Below are 16,352 nucleotides of genomic sequence, written 5' to 3'. Positions count from 1 at the left end.
ACTCATCACCAAAAGGAATGTAAATACCTAAAAGTTGATTCAGACTCTTATAGCAGGGGTAGTCAATAGGCAGAACGGGGCCAAATCTGGACCACTAGAGGCTTTTGAACAGACCGTGAAATCCTTTTATTTACTTATCATTATTGTTATTCTTTTTGTATTATTTTTAGAGCCGTCAACGGATTAAAAAAATAAATCGCAATTAATCACGAGATTAAGAAATTGCAAATAATCACAGTTTTAATCACACTGTTAAATAATAATAGAATATCATGTAAGTATTTTTGGTGTTGGGGGGAAGTGTGCGTGTGTTGGCGGAGGGCAATCTCTTTAAGCAGAGCACTTAGGAGCCTAAATGCTTTTTCAGCCAGCAGCAGCTGCTATCCGCAGCACTCACTTCTGAGCCGGCAGCAGAGAGGCTCCCCCTGTTCCCTAACCCCAGTTCAATGGCGACCAAGTACACGGGCAGGTGGAGGGAGACACCCCAAGATCAGTTCCCCCACCCATGCTCTGCACAGCAGAAAGAAGGCAGGCTCCCAGTCCAGAGCAGCTTGGCTGGGTGGGGAGGAGGAGGCAGGAGCAGCAGTGGAGCAGGACAGCAGGAGGAGGGGCACCCTTGCCCCGGAGGCACTCAGCAAAGCTCTCCCTTTTCCCCCCCATAAGCACGGCACCTTGGTGTGCAATTAATGCTAGTTAAAAAAATGTTTATTTGTTTTGAGTTAATCGCACGTGTTAACCGCGACTGACAGCCCTAATTATTTTTTATTACAAATATTTGCCCTGTAAAAAGGATACAATCTACAAGTCAAAGCATGAAGGGGCATACAAATGTTTAGCATGTGTGCCAAGTAAATACCTTGCCAGGCCAGGTAAAAACAGTGCCATGCGAATGCCTGTTTTCACTCTCAGGTGACACTGTAAATAAGAGGCAGGCAGCATTATCTCACGTAAATGTAAACAAACTTGTTTGTCTTAGAGATTGGCAGAACAAGAAGTAGAACTGAGTGGACTTGTAGGCTCCAAAGTTTTATACTGTTTTGTTTTGAGTGCATTTAGGTAAAAAAAAGTTCTACATTTGTAAGTTGCACTTTCATGCTGAAGAGATTGCACTACAGTACTTGTATGAAGTGAACTGAAAAATACTATTTTTATAGTGCAAATATTTGTAATAAAAATATAAAGTGAGCACTGTGTTGCAATTTAAATCAATATATTTGAAAATATAGAAAAACATCCAAAAATATTTATAATACATTTAAATTGGTATTCTGTTATTGTTTAACAGTGTGATTAAAACTGATTAATCTGACTAATTTTTTTAGTCTAGTTATTTTGTTTTGCTTTAATCGCTTGAGTTAACTGCAATTAATTAACAGCCCTAATAATTTTCTCTGGAGTCTGGACCTTGACTATATTTTGACCAAGAAATTTGGACCATGACAAAAAATAAATGATTACCCCTGATTTATAGCATAGCAGGTCAGCATTCCAGTATACAGGCCTAAAGAATGTAAATGTATCAAAGCAAATGAAATAAGGATGCCGTAAAGAGACAATTTCATTAAAAAAGGGATGAAGTTATAAGTGTTTAAGTCAACAAAATTCTTATCTGAAAAGAAAAGAAATAAATAGGCAGCCAAGTAAAAATGCTACCAAATGGTAAATTATTTAATGCAGTCAGAGGGGCAAAATGTACAGTCAATACATATGATTGAGTCTATACTTACTGAATAATATATGCTCAGCCAAGTTGGCTATCAACTGTCTTCTAAAGGGCTCATTGGGTAAACCTCTGGAATCACCCAGTGTAGCCTCTCTACCTTCATCCACAATATCATTAGGCCTGAAGATAGCATAAAAATAAGTTATGATGTGAAAACATCCAACTCTTGTCAAACTCTAACCTACATTATCATCATTTACATACATTAAATTAACTATAATGCACACACACACACACACACACAAAAATCAGACATTCTAACAAGGATGCAAAAAAGTCTAAGAATGACAGGTGCCATAAAGCCCTCGATAAACAACTTCTCTACACATATTCCAGACTGTTTCTCCATGTTAAAACACATATTCCTACACCTGCTAAGAAAAGTAATACAGAGCATTTACTTTGTTCTTTGGCTATTCATGACCTCTCCTTTACATCAGACATGTCCCACAATCCCTTCCTTCAATGAATATGGGCAACAAAAAAGCACATTATGCAAACCTTTTTAGAAGACCGTTTTCAGTCCAGCTGTTTTGCATATCAAAGCAAAGATATGGCATGCCAGTGCTTAAAAGAAAAATAACTTACTCAATTTCTCTTTACAGGAGTCAAGTAGTACCACACAGGCTTAGGTAAGTCATGCAAATTACTCAATTTAAATATAAAATAGTCTAAAATTCAGGAATCTCTCCACAATAGGGTTTCACATTTTCAGCACAAAGTAATTAACAGATGGGAGCTCACTGACAATAGACTTGTCAATCATTGTATAGCGCTGAATCAGAAATCAATGATGCCTTTCATCTTAGAGTTATTAGAAAGAATATCTGGATGTTGTGGGAGATTTAAAAAAGGATATGTTTAAAAATATGTCATTCTCTTTCCTTATAGAAAACTCCTATAGAATTTAAAATGTAAAATGTATTAAACCAACAAAGTTCACTAGAAATCATTCTAAATCCGTACAGAATTTAACACAAAATGATAGCATTCCTATAGTTTATTTGAACAGGATTTCTGCAGCAGAGATATATTTTTCTAATAAATTCTATAGGATAGTTTAAAAGCCCTAGAGCAAAATTTTCATTTTTGTATTCTATTTTACAGGATTTTTCCATAAGTGGTACATGGGAAACAGTTTCATTATTCTTAATGATATAACTGACAGGCGCCATTGGAAATATACATTAATCCAAAAATACTACCAAAAAGGTTCCAGAAAAATATCCTACCTTGAAGGAAGTATAGCTGGTAACAGAGCTTGCTCCAAAGACAGCAGGGCAGGCGTGGGTTTTTGACTTTGGCTATCTAGGTATTCCTGTAAATAGAATACTTATTTGTACATTTTCTCATTAATGGTAACATCCAACATCGAAATTTGCTATCTTATTTGTACGAATCCAAAAAAAAAAAAAAAAAAAAAGCAACCCTGAAAGAGTAAGTAAATTCAAAAGTGATTTTTTAAAAACTGGCAAACATCACAATAATAATGGGATAATGGGAAGATCACTACAGTTTCTTCACTAGTGCATAGGTGGTTCTGTTTGGAGTTGGCATCAGGTAGAGGAGAAGCTTTCCTTCTGATCAGAATCCTTCGTTTGGGGAAAATACTGAAATTAAAAAAAATCCCAAGGGAAAGATTCCCTCCCACCACTTTGGCAGAAATTCCCTTGGGGTAGATCCTGCACCATTAAAGTGAATGGGAGCTTTTCCTTTGATTTGAATTGAAGCAACATCAAATCCCCAGTGGAGTAGCAGCATCTAGATGAGATTTAATGGCCTTATATTGCCCTCCTCACAAACCCCAGCATACAGGGGCACCTCCATAGATGAACACCACAGCAGAAATTCTGGCAGTGTCAAACTACAGGCAGCCATGGGGAGACGGCTGTAAATTAGACCACACAGAATCCAGGCAGCAGGAAGGTGTCTAAAAACCACCTTTGCCCTGCATTCTCTTGGCTATATCTTCTGTGTTATGTCTCTCAGGACACACAGCACATGACTGGACTTCAAGACTTCCATGCTTTTAACAAATAAACTTCTGTCTTTAAAGGTTACCACTTAAGTTACTCTGTCTTCAGGACATTATGTTCTTTTGGTTATAGAGACTAGCTTGGCAGTCCATATAGCCACCTTGCCTGCTGGTCAGGAAAACATTAACCTTCAAGCAAAGCTACTTAAATAATTAGAGGTAAATTTTCCCAGACTGCTCTCCACTCAGCTTCCACTGTGTGCTCACAAATGCCTTACAGCAGTCTAGATATATTATAACAATAGGATTTCCATTATCAATCAAACTCGTAATCTCAGCAAAAAGATATCAAATTAATTTGACAGGATCTACTTTCCATAAGCCCATGCTGAGTGGCTTTAATTATGTTTGGGATGCCAAAATTAGCTTTGCTTTTCAAACTGAAATTCTGTACATTTTAATACGTATTGTGGAATAAGACCTAAAGATTAAAAAACTATTTGACAGTCAATTACTATACAGGAAATATATTTCCCCATTATTATTTTTGTACAGCAATACACAAATCGATCAGATGCATCATAGGGAATTTTTACTTTCCTATATTATTGTTCACTACTTGAAGAATGATACTGGTTTGATATCCAATGCCTTCCTCTGGTCTTGACAACTCTGTAAATATAACACACACATCTGTACTGACTTCATACCATGGCCCAACACCCTATGAATCTTCTCAGGGTTATCAAATAGTGAATTTCTGGAAAACAGCCTCATTGCATCGATAGGCTGAAAGCAATACTTCTGCACCAATAAGCTTATGGTTTCTTGCATTTTAAAGAAGCTAAGAATTCATAAGAACTCAAGGGCATGTATGGGTATGAAACTTACTTTTAAGGAAAATGGTTGTGCAAAGTCTACTCTGACACATCCATAATTCTTCCGCAGCATTCTGAAGACTCCTCTGGCTACACTCCAAAGGCTTTCATTTTTCTTAGGCTTCCCCTGCAAACATTGAAAAGCAAAACCAATGCTCATTTGAAACGAAAAGCTCATTGATATTTAATGGAAGAATAAACATTGTTACAATAAATCCAAGTCTTTTGACATACACTGCAGCTTTAAAAGTCAAAGAGTAGAGCCATCACAAAAACCTAGGGAATCATATGGCTTTTATCCTTATTTATTATTTGTATTTAAGTGATTTAAGTGTATCCAGTGCTACACAAGACTCAAATATCAAGACAATCCTAGACACAGAGAGCTTTCATGATTTATATTACTTTGCATTTTTAATTCTGACACAAAGTTAAAGCATTCATGGCATAGCCATGGTAGCATAAAAATTAGATTAATTTTTACTTAAACAGAAAATCCCCTAGGTAAGATAGTAAGTTTTCAGTTGCTCCTACCAGCTGTTCACTGTTATAGTGACCTTCAATGATGCGATCATAGGAGATTCCCACAGGTATAATTAGTATGTCAGGGGTGGCATTTGTGAAGAGAGCATCTACCACCACAGATAAGAGACCTGCTCTGGCACAGGATGTTTTTCCACTCCGAGAACGCGTGCCTTCCAGAAATATCTCTAAGAACTGCTGCTGTCTAAGCAACTCCTCTACGTGCTAAAGGGATAGTGAATAAAATTTAAAAATGTAATGATACAGACATATCCACATAGAAATACATTGCTCCATATCAGCAAAGGAATCCTCTTTACAAAACTGAAACTATGAGATAAATACAAATCTGCATGAATAATCATGAATTATAACAGGAAATTAGTGTTTTACACAACCAAATTCTGATCTCAGTTACACTAATGCATATCCAGACTAATGCCACTGACTTTAAAACATCACTTCTGCAGAAAAACCAAAAATAAGCAACCTAACAATAACTAAATATTTTAAAGACACCTAAATTATTCTCTTCTCTGGATTTCCCAGTGTGGTCCATCTTTATTTTTGTATCTTGAATAGTGCCAAGCACATCAGCACAAACATACACACACAAAACTTCAACAAAGTCAATAGAGTGACTCTCAGGAGTTCCCAAACTTTAGTACATATATCATACGGTGGTATTAGAGTTTGCTGGAAATGATACCCCAAAATTCTTTTTAAAAATATTTCAGTTTCAAATAAACAGGCATTCCATGAACTGCACTGCTGCACATCATGCAATGCCTGAGAAGCAAAACACTCTCCAGGCCACTTTCAGCAATTACGGTGAGCAAAGCTCAACAACCATGCCAGTGTAGTAGTTTTATTTAGCAGTGTGTGGAGCGCTGTGGGCACTGGTGCACAGCTGGCTAGCATCTTGTTGGGCCTAGCCTCCAGCTTGCACTAAACCACACAGCTCAAGCTACTGGGGCATTTTTGCAAAGTTCCATATCATGGTTCCAGAGTTTCTCTCTTTAAAAAAGATAAGTGCAGGGTCAATTCAGAACAGCTGCAGGGAGCCCTGAGTTCAAAGGGCCCCCACACAGGGAAATACTATAGAGCAGGAGCTCCCTCTGCACTCCTTGAAGCACATGGTATATGGGGAATTCCCTCCTGAGTCTCCAGGGAAGTCCGTGGAGAAGAGGAGCGGTAGAGAGGGAAGGATTGTTGACCAGGTCCAGTGGATAAAAACCTGGTTACAGGACTAAGGAGAGCTGTCTGGCTCTTCAGCAGGACAACAGCCAGCTGGCTGCAATTTGAGCCTCCAGCAGGGGGAGCGACTGTGCAACATGCCCAGCATTCTGCTGAGGAGCAAGATGCCTCCTGGAGCTGAAGCCCCTCTAATTCCAGCCATGATTCCCCATCTCTCTACACCTGCCTTCAGAGCCCCCTGCCCTTTTGCACACGTACCCTTCTTCATAATGACACTGGTTTTATTTTCTCCCAGCGCTTCTCAAAATATTTCATATTTTTCTTCATTTAAATTTTTTAAAGACAGGAAGCAAAGTGAACTCTGGCTACTGTTCTTGCTAATTCTTATCTAGGTTATTGCTGAATTTAAAACCTACATTAGACAAGTTAAAGAGTGAATGTAGTTCAATAACATACCATCGCATATCAAGGCAGCATTTATGACATTTAATTGTTTCTTATAATTTGAGTAACATGAAAGAAATAATAATGGCTGACTCATTAGGTTTCTTTCTGATTCAAGTTTTTATACAGTGTGACATTTACAAAGGATGTTATAATTAAAGCTGATTGGGAACGTTTCGATTAAATCTTTTATGAAAAATGCTTATTTGACAAAACTGAAATTTTTTGTGGAAACAACAGTTTCAATTCAACTTGCATCAGGAAGGTTTCTCGGATTCATAATGGAATTTCTGATCAATATGAGAGACCCCAGGATAGCTACTCATCCAATACAAGAGCATTCTGCCTTTCAGACCAGGGATTTGAACGTGGGTCTCCCATATCCCAGATCTGAGGTCTAACTGCAGGGCTCCTGGCTATTCTAGAGTGATTGCTTTTTTCACTAACATTTTTTTGAAATGTCTTGATTTCATACCACATTGGAATGAAAACAAATGGCAAAACCTCAACATTTTTCACAAAATGGAATTCTAGCTTTCCTGCCAGCCTTACTTACAATCGAACATTTTAGGCTTCTTTAGGTATATATTTTACTATAGAGTCCAGAAATATTTAAATTAAACCTACTGAAGCCTAAAATAAGTGTGTGTGAGGGGGGGAGGGAAGAAAAAAAAAAAAGAAGTGTGCATGTCTGTGAAGTGGTGCTTCAAACACCAATTAAGAATGGTACATGAACCAATAAAATTTGGGAACTGCTGCTCTAGATTTACCTCAGTATAAATTAAATCAGAATCTGTCCCACTAGGCCTAATTTTAGTGTTAATTTACACTGAGGGGAAATCCCATAGTCTCTAACGGGGATTACACAGGGTGAAAATTTTATCTTGACAGGTGCTGGATACCCTCGACTCTCATGTGCTATATAGGTTAGGCTAACTTAGCACAGCATTTGCAGTTTCTCTCTAATGTAACAAACAGATACATTAAAATCAAGATAATAAACAATTTAACTTTCTCAACAGGCAATGCTGTTCAAATTAATGAAATTAAAGAGAACAACTTACATTTTTCTAACATACATGGTGCTCTTCCCCCTTCTCTCCGATGATTCAAATTTTATATTTGCAAATTAAGAAAAGATACATACCACATAGAGCAAAGCTCTATAAAGAACATCTTTACGGCCATTAGGGTTCTCATCCAACCTCCTCCGAATGAAAAAGCCTCCTAGCTTGCGTATCAATGTGCTGCAAATCAACAAATGATTTTATTAATGGATTTTAGTCAGCTGTGAAAAGAGTGGAATGTATAAGCAACCCAACCGCTTCAGGAAAAAATTAGATGAGACATAATGTGCATATCTCAGCCATTCTCCCTCAAATGAAAGTGGGGAAGAATTTTCTAGTGGTTAGGGCACTAGTGTAGGACCCAGATTCAATTCCCTGCTCAGCCACAGACTCCCTGCGTGACCCTGTAAAACAGGATTAACAGCACTGCCCTACTTCACAGGGATGTTGAAAGGATAAATATATTACAAATTCTACGGCACTCAAATACTACAGTGATGGGGTCCATATAAGTACCTAACATACATAGATAACGAGCTCTGGGAGAATTCTAGTCCCCAAATTACTACCAAATTTCAAAAGTTTATGTGAGTGTTCTCAATCAGATTTTTCACTACTCATAACTAGAGATGGACTAAAACGCAACCCTTCAATTCAAAATCTTCTGAATTTATGGAGGAAATCCCTGAAAGTGAAACTAAACCGGGTTTTAACTCTGATTTGATTCAACCAGATGGAACCTATATTCTGGCTCATATTTTATGGGTTCTCGTAGGACTGACCAAAGATGATGATCTCGTGAAGGATCACAAGATTTCAGCGCAGTCATATTTAAACCCTGGACTCTACCTTAATCAAGATCCATATATCACATCTTCATTCCATCTCTTCACATTCTTTTATGACTTGTTCCAGGCCTTAAATGCAGTGGCATACCGTGGGTCTCCGGCACCCGGGGGCCAAGCCTGCATTTGCGCCACCCCCCACAACAGGCCTCACTCCCCCTCCTCCCCACGCAGGGAAGGAGGGGTCCCCAGCTCCCGTCAGATGGCGCTGCCCCCCAGCTGCCCCAGGGAGGGGGGATCTGTACCTGCGGGGTGGGGCCGGGGGGATGCACGCCACTCACCTCCTCCCCTTCCTGCTTGGGGGACTTTCTGCAGCTCATTGCGGCAGTGGAGCCTAGTTCTGCGATCCCACCCCTCTTCCCCCTCCCGCACTTACCCCCCCGCACAGTGCTCACCTCTCTCGCTCCAGCCCCGCAGCCTGGTGCTGGCTCAGGAGGGGCAGCCTCACCCCCGGCCTGGGGTGGGGGGCGGCAGGCTGACCCTTCACAACACCCAGCTGTACCTCAAAGCCCCCTGCATGTTGTGAAGGGACAGTCTGGCCCTTCCCCCGCTGCCCCCGCTCAGTAAGCCACCGCTTAAGTGAAATATTAAGGAGCTCATTACTACATGATGTATTACCACACAGAACTGTTAGTTTACCACTGCACTAATTCTGTGCCTTTCAGCCAAAGATCTCACAATCTAGAGTAAAACAAGCTTCATCATTTTCAAGATGGGGAAAATAATCCTGAGGTTAACTGACATGATCAAAGTCACACAGTGAGTCAGTAGCAGAAAACAGAATAGAACTCTATCCCTGACTCCTACTTCCTTCCAATCAAATCACTGGACCAACACTGCCTAGATATAAATAGAGTAGGCTATACTTTACATTTTAATCCATTGTGCAACATATCAATTAAATATTTTAAACCTTTAAACCTTTCAGGTATCTCAATCTACTCTATGAACTATTGTAAAATGCATTAGTGCCAATGTGTGTTCACAACTGCATACTCAAAGATTAGCGAATCACTACCTCCACAGTTTTACACCCAACAAGAAAACGATACAGTAATATTCAATATATAAATATTCAACATACATCTATTTTTTGCTCACAACACCAATTGAAAAATCCAACTTAAGATCCTGGGCAATTTGGGGCAGATCCTCAGCTAGTGCAGAGCTATGACAATTTACAATAACTGAGGACATGCCCCTTTGGCTTCGTTGTTGAGAGCAAGGTGAAGTTTAACTCAGCATATTATCCTTACCTGAAGATGGGGATGTTGAGGTTATTCCCTGCAGCAATGTACGGTGCTTTGATGTTATGGCAGAAAAGAATGAATGTGAGGAGCAGATAATCAATGTGAGATTTGTGGACAGGCAAGAAGATAAGAGGCAAATTCATCTATTTGGGGGAGGGAGGAAGAAAGATAAAACAAAATTAATGAGATACTGTGGAGTGAATTTTGTTTTCTAAATTTTTTTTACCCACCACCACCTTAGATTACTAAAACTGAAGGAATTTTACTATTTACACTTCTCCGATTATTCGCTCTTAATCTTCATTCAGCTTTGGCAGTGAGAAAAGACTAAGCAACTGCACTATCTGGTTGTCATGCACTAGCAGCGTTTGAACTGTAGGCACTGCGGGGAGCAGCAGAATGACATTAGCAGGTTCTTCAGACATTCAGTATCAGTACAAGTATCAGATGATTATTTTAGATGTGCCAAAAAATTCATTGTCACTGTAAACCGGTTGTTGACTTGTTGTGTAAAAAGGTATCTTAGTTTTATCTATAGCAATATTGCCATATTTGGGGTCGGGAAGGAATTTTCCCCTAGGGCAGATTGGCAAAGGCTCTGGGGGTTTTTTGCTTTCCTCTGCAGCATGGGGCACTTGCTGGTTGGTTCTCTGTATCCTGAAGTCTTTAAACCATGACTGAGGACTTCAATAACTCAGTCATAGGTTAGAGAGGGGTGTCAAACATCCGGCCCACGGGCCAGATATAGCCCACCAACCTTTTTCATCCGGCCCCTGGCGGCAGCGCACCCTGCCACGAGATCTGTGTACTCTGGCAGCAGCGCGTGGAGTGCTATGTGCATGAGACACAGCACTCCAAAAGTGCCTAGTATTTCGATTTATGGTATGTATGGCCCACTTGAAGTACATTTAATTCAAATTTGGCCCACCATAGCAAATGAGTTTGACACCCCTGGGTTAGGGGTTTATTACAGGAGTGGGTGGGTGAGGTTCTGTGGCCTGCATTGTACAGGTCAGACTAGATGATCATATTGGTCCCTTCTCACCTTAAAGTCTATGAGTCAATGTTCCCAAACAGTGTACCCCAAAATGTTAACAGGGTAACCGATTATATAAGGAATGAAATTTCCATTTTATTCTCACAACATACTATCTATCTATGCAATATTGCACCATGTCTCCAAATGCTCTCAGTAAAGTTACTTAGAAATCAATGGTGTCTCTCTCATTTCAGTGCCATTACTTATTACTTGATAATATATGGGCCATACATCATCTTTCTGTGTTAAATTCTGAATGAAAGGGATAGAAAATTCAGTATATTGCAAAATGGGAGGGGTAAGGAGAATGGTAGAATCTGAAAGAGTGCTTATAATAAATTTAAATTAATAAGCAAGCACAGGCAAGGGACTTTGCAGACATGTATGAAGACCAGGTTACTCCTTGAAGTCTAAATATATATATAAGTAGTTTTAAAAAGTCTATTAATTTATTAACCTGCTGCTGTATCAGCATGCAAAAAAAAAAGAAACCATTCTGCAAGTGGGTCCCATCAGACAATCAGGGTAATTTTTGAGTGTAATATGGATGAAACTTAAGACAAACCAAAACTTAGAGTCCTTAGAACACACAGCGAAAGAGCACAATATCTACAATATTCAGGATTATCTAATAAAGACTACGTATGCTGAATGGTATGTTCACAGAACTGGAGAGCACAAAATGTGAATCGGGGCCTGATTCTCATCTCATTTAGAATCATAGAATCATAGAATATTAGAGTTGGAAGGGACCTCAGGAGGTCATCTAGTCCAACCCCCTGCTCAAAGCAGGACTAACCTCTGCTATATCATCCCAACCAGGGCTTTGTCAAGCCGCAGCTTAAAAACCTCTAAGGATGGAGATTCCACCACCTCCCTAGGTAACCCATTCCAGTGCTTCACCACCCTCCTAGTAAAAACTTTTTCCTAATGTCCAACCTAGACCTCCCTCCCTGCAACTTGAGACCGTTGCTCCTTGTTCTGTCATCTGCCACCACCGAGAACAGCCTAGCCCCATCCTCCCTAGAACCTCCTTTCAGGTAGTTAAAGGCCGCTATCAAATCCCCCTCACTCTTCTCTTTTGCAGACTAAACAAGCCCAGTTCCCTCAGCCTCTCCTCATAAGTCCTGTGCTCCAGCCCCCTCATCATTTTTGTTGCCCTCCGCTGGACTCTCTCCAACTCTCTCTTTAGACTTGTATAACTTCACTGACTTCAATGAAGTCACTACTGATTTACACCAGCATTAGTAACACCAGAAGTTTCCCCAAGTTTTAAGAGTTTATGTAAATTTTCTTACCTTAGTGGCTGCTTTGATCATCTCCAATTGGCCTTTGTGGATCTGAATGTTCCAAAAGAAGCTGTTAAATAATTTCAGTAACACCCAGCCGGTCAACCTAAGTGCGAAAAATGTTAAACCCAAGAGACATTTAAGTTTCATTCAAAGTTGCCTTCCTGTTAGATTGCTTTTATAACTACTACTGTCACATAGAAATGTAGAGTTTACAACATCAGTTCAGAAAGGGGGTCAATGGAGTTGCTGGGGGCATAATCAGGGAAAATTCCTTCCTAACATCCCTAGTGATCAGCTTACACATTGAAGCATGAAATTTGATTAATTATGAATCTTAAAATAGGAATAAAGAAAAATATTATTAAATGAACTATTGATTATAATATTCTAAGTTACCGCAGCAAGATGTTTAAGATGATTTAGGCAAAAACAATAGAGGGTACCCTTGGGCTGATAGCAAGAAGCTTAATTTCCAGAAAAAAATATATTTATCTAATTTTATCATACTATTTGTTACTCGGAAAGCCCACAGATTCTTCATGTTCAATGTGAGAATATAATTACGCTTAATTTTTTAAGGCTAAAACCTATAATCCTCATGTTTTGGGGTGGCTTTAGGGTTAGCATTAAAATGGGGATTTTGGGGCAGGAGGTGACTGCTATTCTCATGTACATGGGCAGAAACTGGGGATCCTTCCCAATGCTAGGCAAGCATTTTCAACCATAACCATAGTTTGATGAACTATTTTTATTACCTGATCAAAGCAGGTGAGATGTTTGCTACCATTTCTTGGAGAATCCTTCTAGCTTTTTTCTTCACTTTGTTGATGGCCTTGGGGTCTATCTGAGTACTTGCAGCACTTAGTGCAGATGCCTCTTCTACAATGGCTTTCTGCACTCTGATTTTAAAAATAAAACAGAAGACCGTTCTGTAACAAATGAGTCCAGCTTATAGACAGTTTCTAAAAGGAATGAACTAGGGAAGTTCTATGGTATAACTATGGCAGTAAGTTGCAGAGATGGAAGAACACGTACATCAATATGCTTTGTATTTCATTTGCCATAAACTGAAATTCAATAGTCATCTAAATTTTGATTAAATACTTGTAAAAGGAAATGGACCAATCTACAGGTAAACTGGTATCAGTTGGTCAATGATTTGCAGAAACATATTAAAAGTTATAAATACTGAGGCAAAATATCAGTCACTGGCTGTCAAAGTTAATCCTGGACAGAATATGGCTAGTGCTGGCCTTTAATAAGTTTCTCCTTTCTAAGCACCCTTCTATAAAATATAAAATTTTAAAAGCAAGGATCAGAGTTCTCAGATCAATGGCTGATGTTCGAAGCACTCAAATTTTGCAAATATGCCTAGATACTACGAAAGTCAGCTCAGAAACCGAGTGCATTAGGAATCCAATTATAAAATACTAGCTCAAAATGTTACTACCAAATGAGTTCAGAGACTATAAATCCACCTCTTGGTAGATGGAGAAGGGTCTATTAAGGTTACATCTTGTTTTGTGCATCAGAGATTTTTTTTTAAATCTGTAATTAAATAAAAAGACAGTTTCTATTTTTCTTTGTTACTGATTTAGCAAACTCCACTCATCTTAACTGGAAGATTCATGCAGTTAATAGTTTACACTTCTATGGCACCTGCCATATTAGGTTCCCAAATTGTTTTACAAATATTAACCCAACTCTACAAAATCTGTGAAATCGGAATACTTTAATGAAGAGAAGCAGCAAGAGATTAAGGAACTGAGTAAGTGAGCTTTAGTACTTGTGCAAGATCACACAGCAAATCTGTGGCAACAGAACACTTATCACCCAACAATTTGCCTTGTACTTCAAAAAAAATGTTCAGGTAAAACCCAACCTTGGAAAGTGTTGAGCACTCCCAACTCCTATTGACTTCAGGGGGAGTAAAGCATGCTAAGTCTCTTGCAGAATCAGACACAAAAAGTGAATGCGCTGCAGACCTTCTCTTGCTTCTTTTCTATCCAGCTATAATACCTGAGGAGAACACATCCTGACTTAACAATTAGCTTGCCATGTCATTTGGAGCGTGTTATCGGTGAAAAAAGAGAATTCTCTCTAAAAGATCCTTCCCAAAATATAGAACAAATTCCATGTAAGAAGTTCCTGGGAATTAGAATACTATGAATGCTTCCCCTTTCACAAGCCTTTATTCCAGTAACAATAAGAATATCTGACACATTATGAACTGCGATCTAAATTAATCCAGATCATTATATGAAATGCCACCTTCCTATTACATTTAAAATGTCATCAACTTATCACCTCAGTTGATCATTCATTATTAGTTGGAATGCTATATAGATCTACTATGATCTGGCTGACAAAAATTGCAAAGGGCTCAATAGTAATTTATTATACTTCTGGCTTGTCCACATGACATGTTAGTGGGTGGTAAGCCAGGATGTGAACCTACAGTGAACCAGCTTGCCGCGCACTAATGTCTCTTGTAGAGAAGCCCTTAACATTAAGTTTATTGTATCTGTAGCAGCAGTCACTCCAAAGATATGGAGACTGATGTGTAAAAACCCCGCCTTCCTATAACTATTCTATACAAAGATTATGTGGCTTAAAGCTAATGGACAGGCTGTCATACAAACACACACAAACACTTCTATTATTCTAAATATTCTAGCCTTCAGTATTTGCTGTGTTGTCATTCTGTAACAATCTTTGATTAACTGTAATATTATGCATGACGTTGGAAACAGACCCAAAAATACCATGTTGGCTTATTTTGCACATCTTACCTGTTGCTGTTCAACACATTTTCTGTCACATTGTTGGCAAACATACCCTTATGCACATCTCGTTCTTGCACAAAAAGAACATAACAAAGCCGTCTTGCCAGCCACCCTCTGTACCTACAACATAAAAGAGTTAATTAGCAATATGTGTTCCAAAAACATTCAGCTTTTAAAAGAATAATTTTATTGTCAAACATTTACATACATACAATAAAAGATTACAAAAGTAGGTAAAATTCTTTGAACAGCTACCTAATTGCTTTTGTATTTTCAAATACATCAGAAAATTAACAGTATTACACACAAAACAGATATATATCACAAGCTACGTGGGGAAAAAACCCAAGCCGAAGCAACAGACTTATGGGATGCTTGTGTCATAACATTTTAGCACAATCATAAAAAAGTTGTTACAAAACAACAGATCTGCTGGTATTCTCCTTGGTTACATCTCAGAACTTACACGTATTTCGGCTGTCTGCCAGGTCCAATTACCCAATTCACACAGTGCCAAGTTTTAAACAAATAGTGACCTTGCTGCAAACAGCATAAATCCCACTAACATTTGTCAGCTTTTTATAAAAAGACTGAGACTGAGGTTTTTTTTCATAGCTGCCTGAGTCAGATGTCAATCCCCAACTGGAATTCAATGGAATTTGGACCCTTAGCTCCCATAAACACCTTTGAAAAGCCCAGCCTCAGTTGTCCAAGGAATCATAAAAAACACTTTGGGTACATCCAAACTGCAACTGAAGGTGCGATCACAGCACAGGTAGGTCTGCTCCAGTACAAGCCCACCAAGGACTCTTGGTATGAATTCAGGTTGTTGGCCCACCCCGGGGTCCGTGATGCTGCGTCTTCACCACAACTGTTATTGCGCTAGCTAGAGTAAAACTAACACAGATGTGCCTATCCACACGGTAATTAAACCTTCACATGTGTACCCTGTTTGTCCCTTCTACTCTCAAAAATTTTAAAAGGCCTCCTCTTACATTATACATACCTTGGCCCGGATCCTGGCAACACTTATACACATGATAACTACATACATTTGTAGTCCCAATGAGTAGTCATTTGGGCTCCTCGTATGTGTAAGCATTTGCAGGATGGTAATTATTTTAGCCCTTCCATCCTTTCCCCTCCTCGCCTTGCTCTAATTCCTTTCCCTTCACAAAAATCAACAAATCTCTCCTCCCTGGAATAGTTACCATATATTAATATGACATGCAAATACCCCCATATGCTAAGCATCCACAGTTTCTATCATCATCAGCTGCTCAGCACTTTTGTCTATCAGGTCTGAAGTGTCTCAAGTTGGGCACCAAAAAATT

The 16,352-nt window shown here is 39.0% G+C and overlaps 1 protein-coding gene across 3 annotated transcripts in view; it reads right to left on the bottom strand.

Moving 5' to 3' along the window:
- The window catches only part of GPAM (glycerol-3-phosphate acyltransferase, mitochondrial), a 46,931-nt gene that overhangs the window by 19,153 nt on the left and 11,426 nt on the right, over positions 1 to 16,352 (bottom strand). For 2 of the 3 annotated variants that reach the window (XM_067536937.1, XM_067536938.1), the window contains exons 5-14: positions 15,025 to 15,138; positions 12,988 to 13,131; positions 12,239 to 12,335; positions 9,908 to 10,044; positions 7,887 to 7,986; positions 5,111 to 5,323; positions 4,590 to 4,703; positions 2,956 to 3,041; positions 2,225 to 2,290; positions 1,728 to 1,843 (exon numbers count right to left, since the gene is read on the bottom strand). In XM_067536937.1, the coding sequence (XP_067393038.1) occupies positions 1,728 to 1,843; positions 2,225 to 2,290; positions 2,956 to 3,041; positions 4,590 to 4,703; positions 5,111 to 5,323; positions 7,887 to 7,986; positions 9,908 to 10,044; positions 12,239 to 12,335; positions 12,988 to 13,131; positions 15,025 to 15,138 (1,187 nt within the window). The remainder of the gene's footprint in view (positions 1 to 1,727; positions 1,844 to 2,224; positions 2,291 to 2,955; positions 3,042 to 4,589; positions 4,704 to 5,110; positions 5,324 to 7,886; positions 7,987 to 9,907; positions 10,045 to 12,238; positions 12,336 to 12,987; positions 13,132 to 15,024; positions 15,139 to 16,352) is intronic. The other variant, XM_067536939.1, reaches the window with a different exon arrangement.

This window comes from Emydura macquarii, unplaced genomic scaffold (genome assembly GCF_026122565.2).
Source record: "Emydura macquarii macquarii isolate MOO-44397 ecotype Brisbane River unplaced genomic scaffold, CSIRO-AGI_Emac_v2 contig_3692, whole genome shotgun sequence".
Taxonomy (NCBI): Eukaryota; Metazoa; Chordata; order Testudines; family Chelidae; genus Emydura; species Emydura macquarii.
The sequence above is the reverse complement of the archived record's forward strand: the minus strand, read 5'-3'. Positions and strand labels throughout refer to the sequence as shown.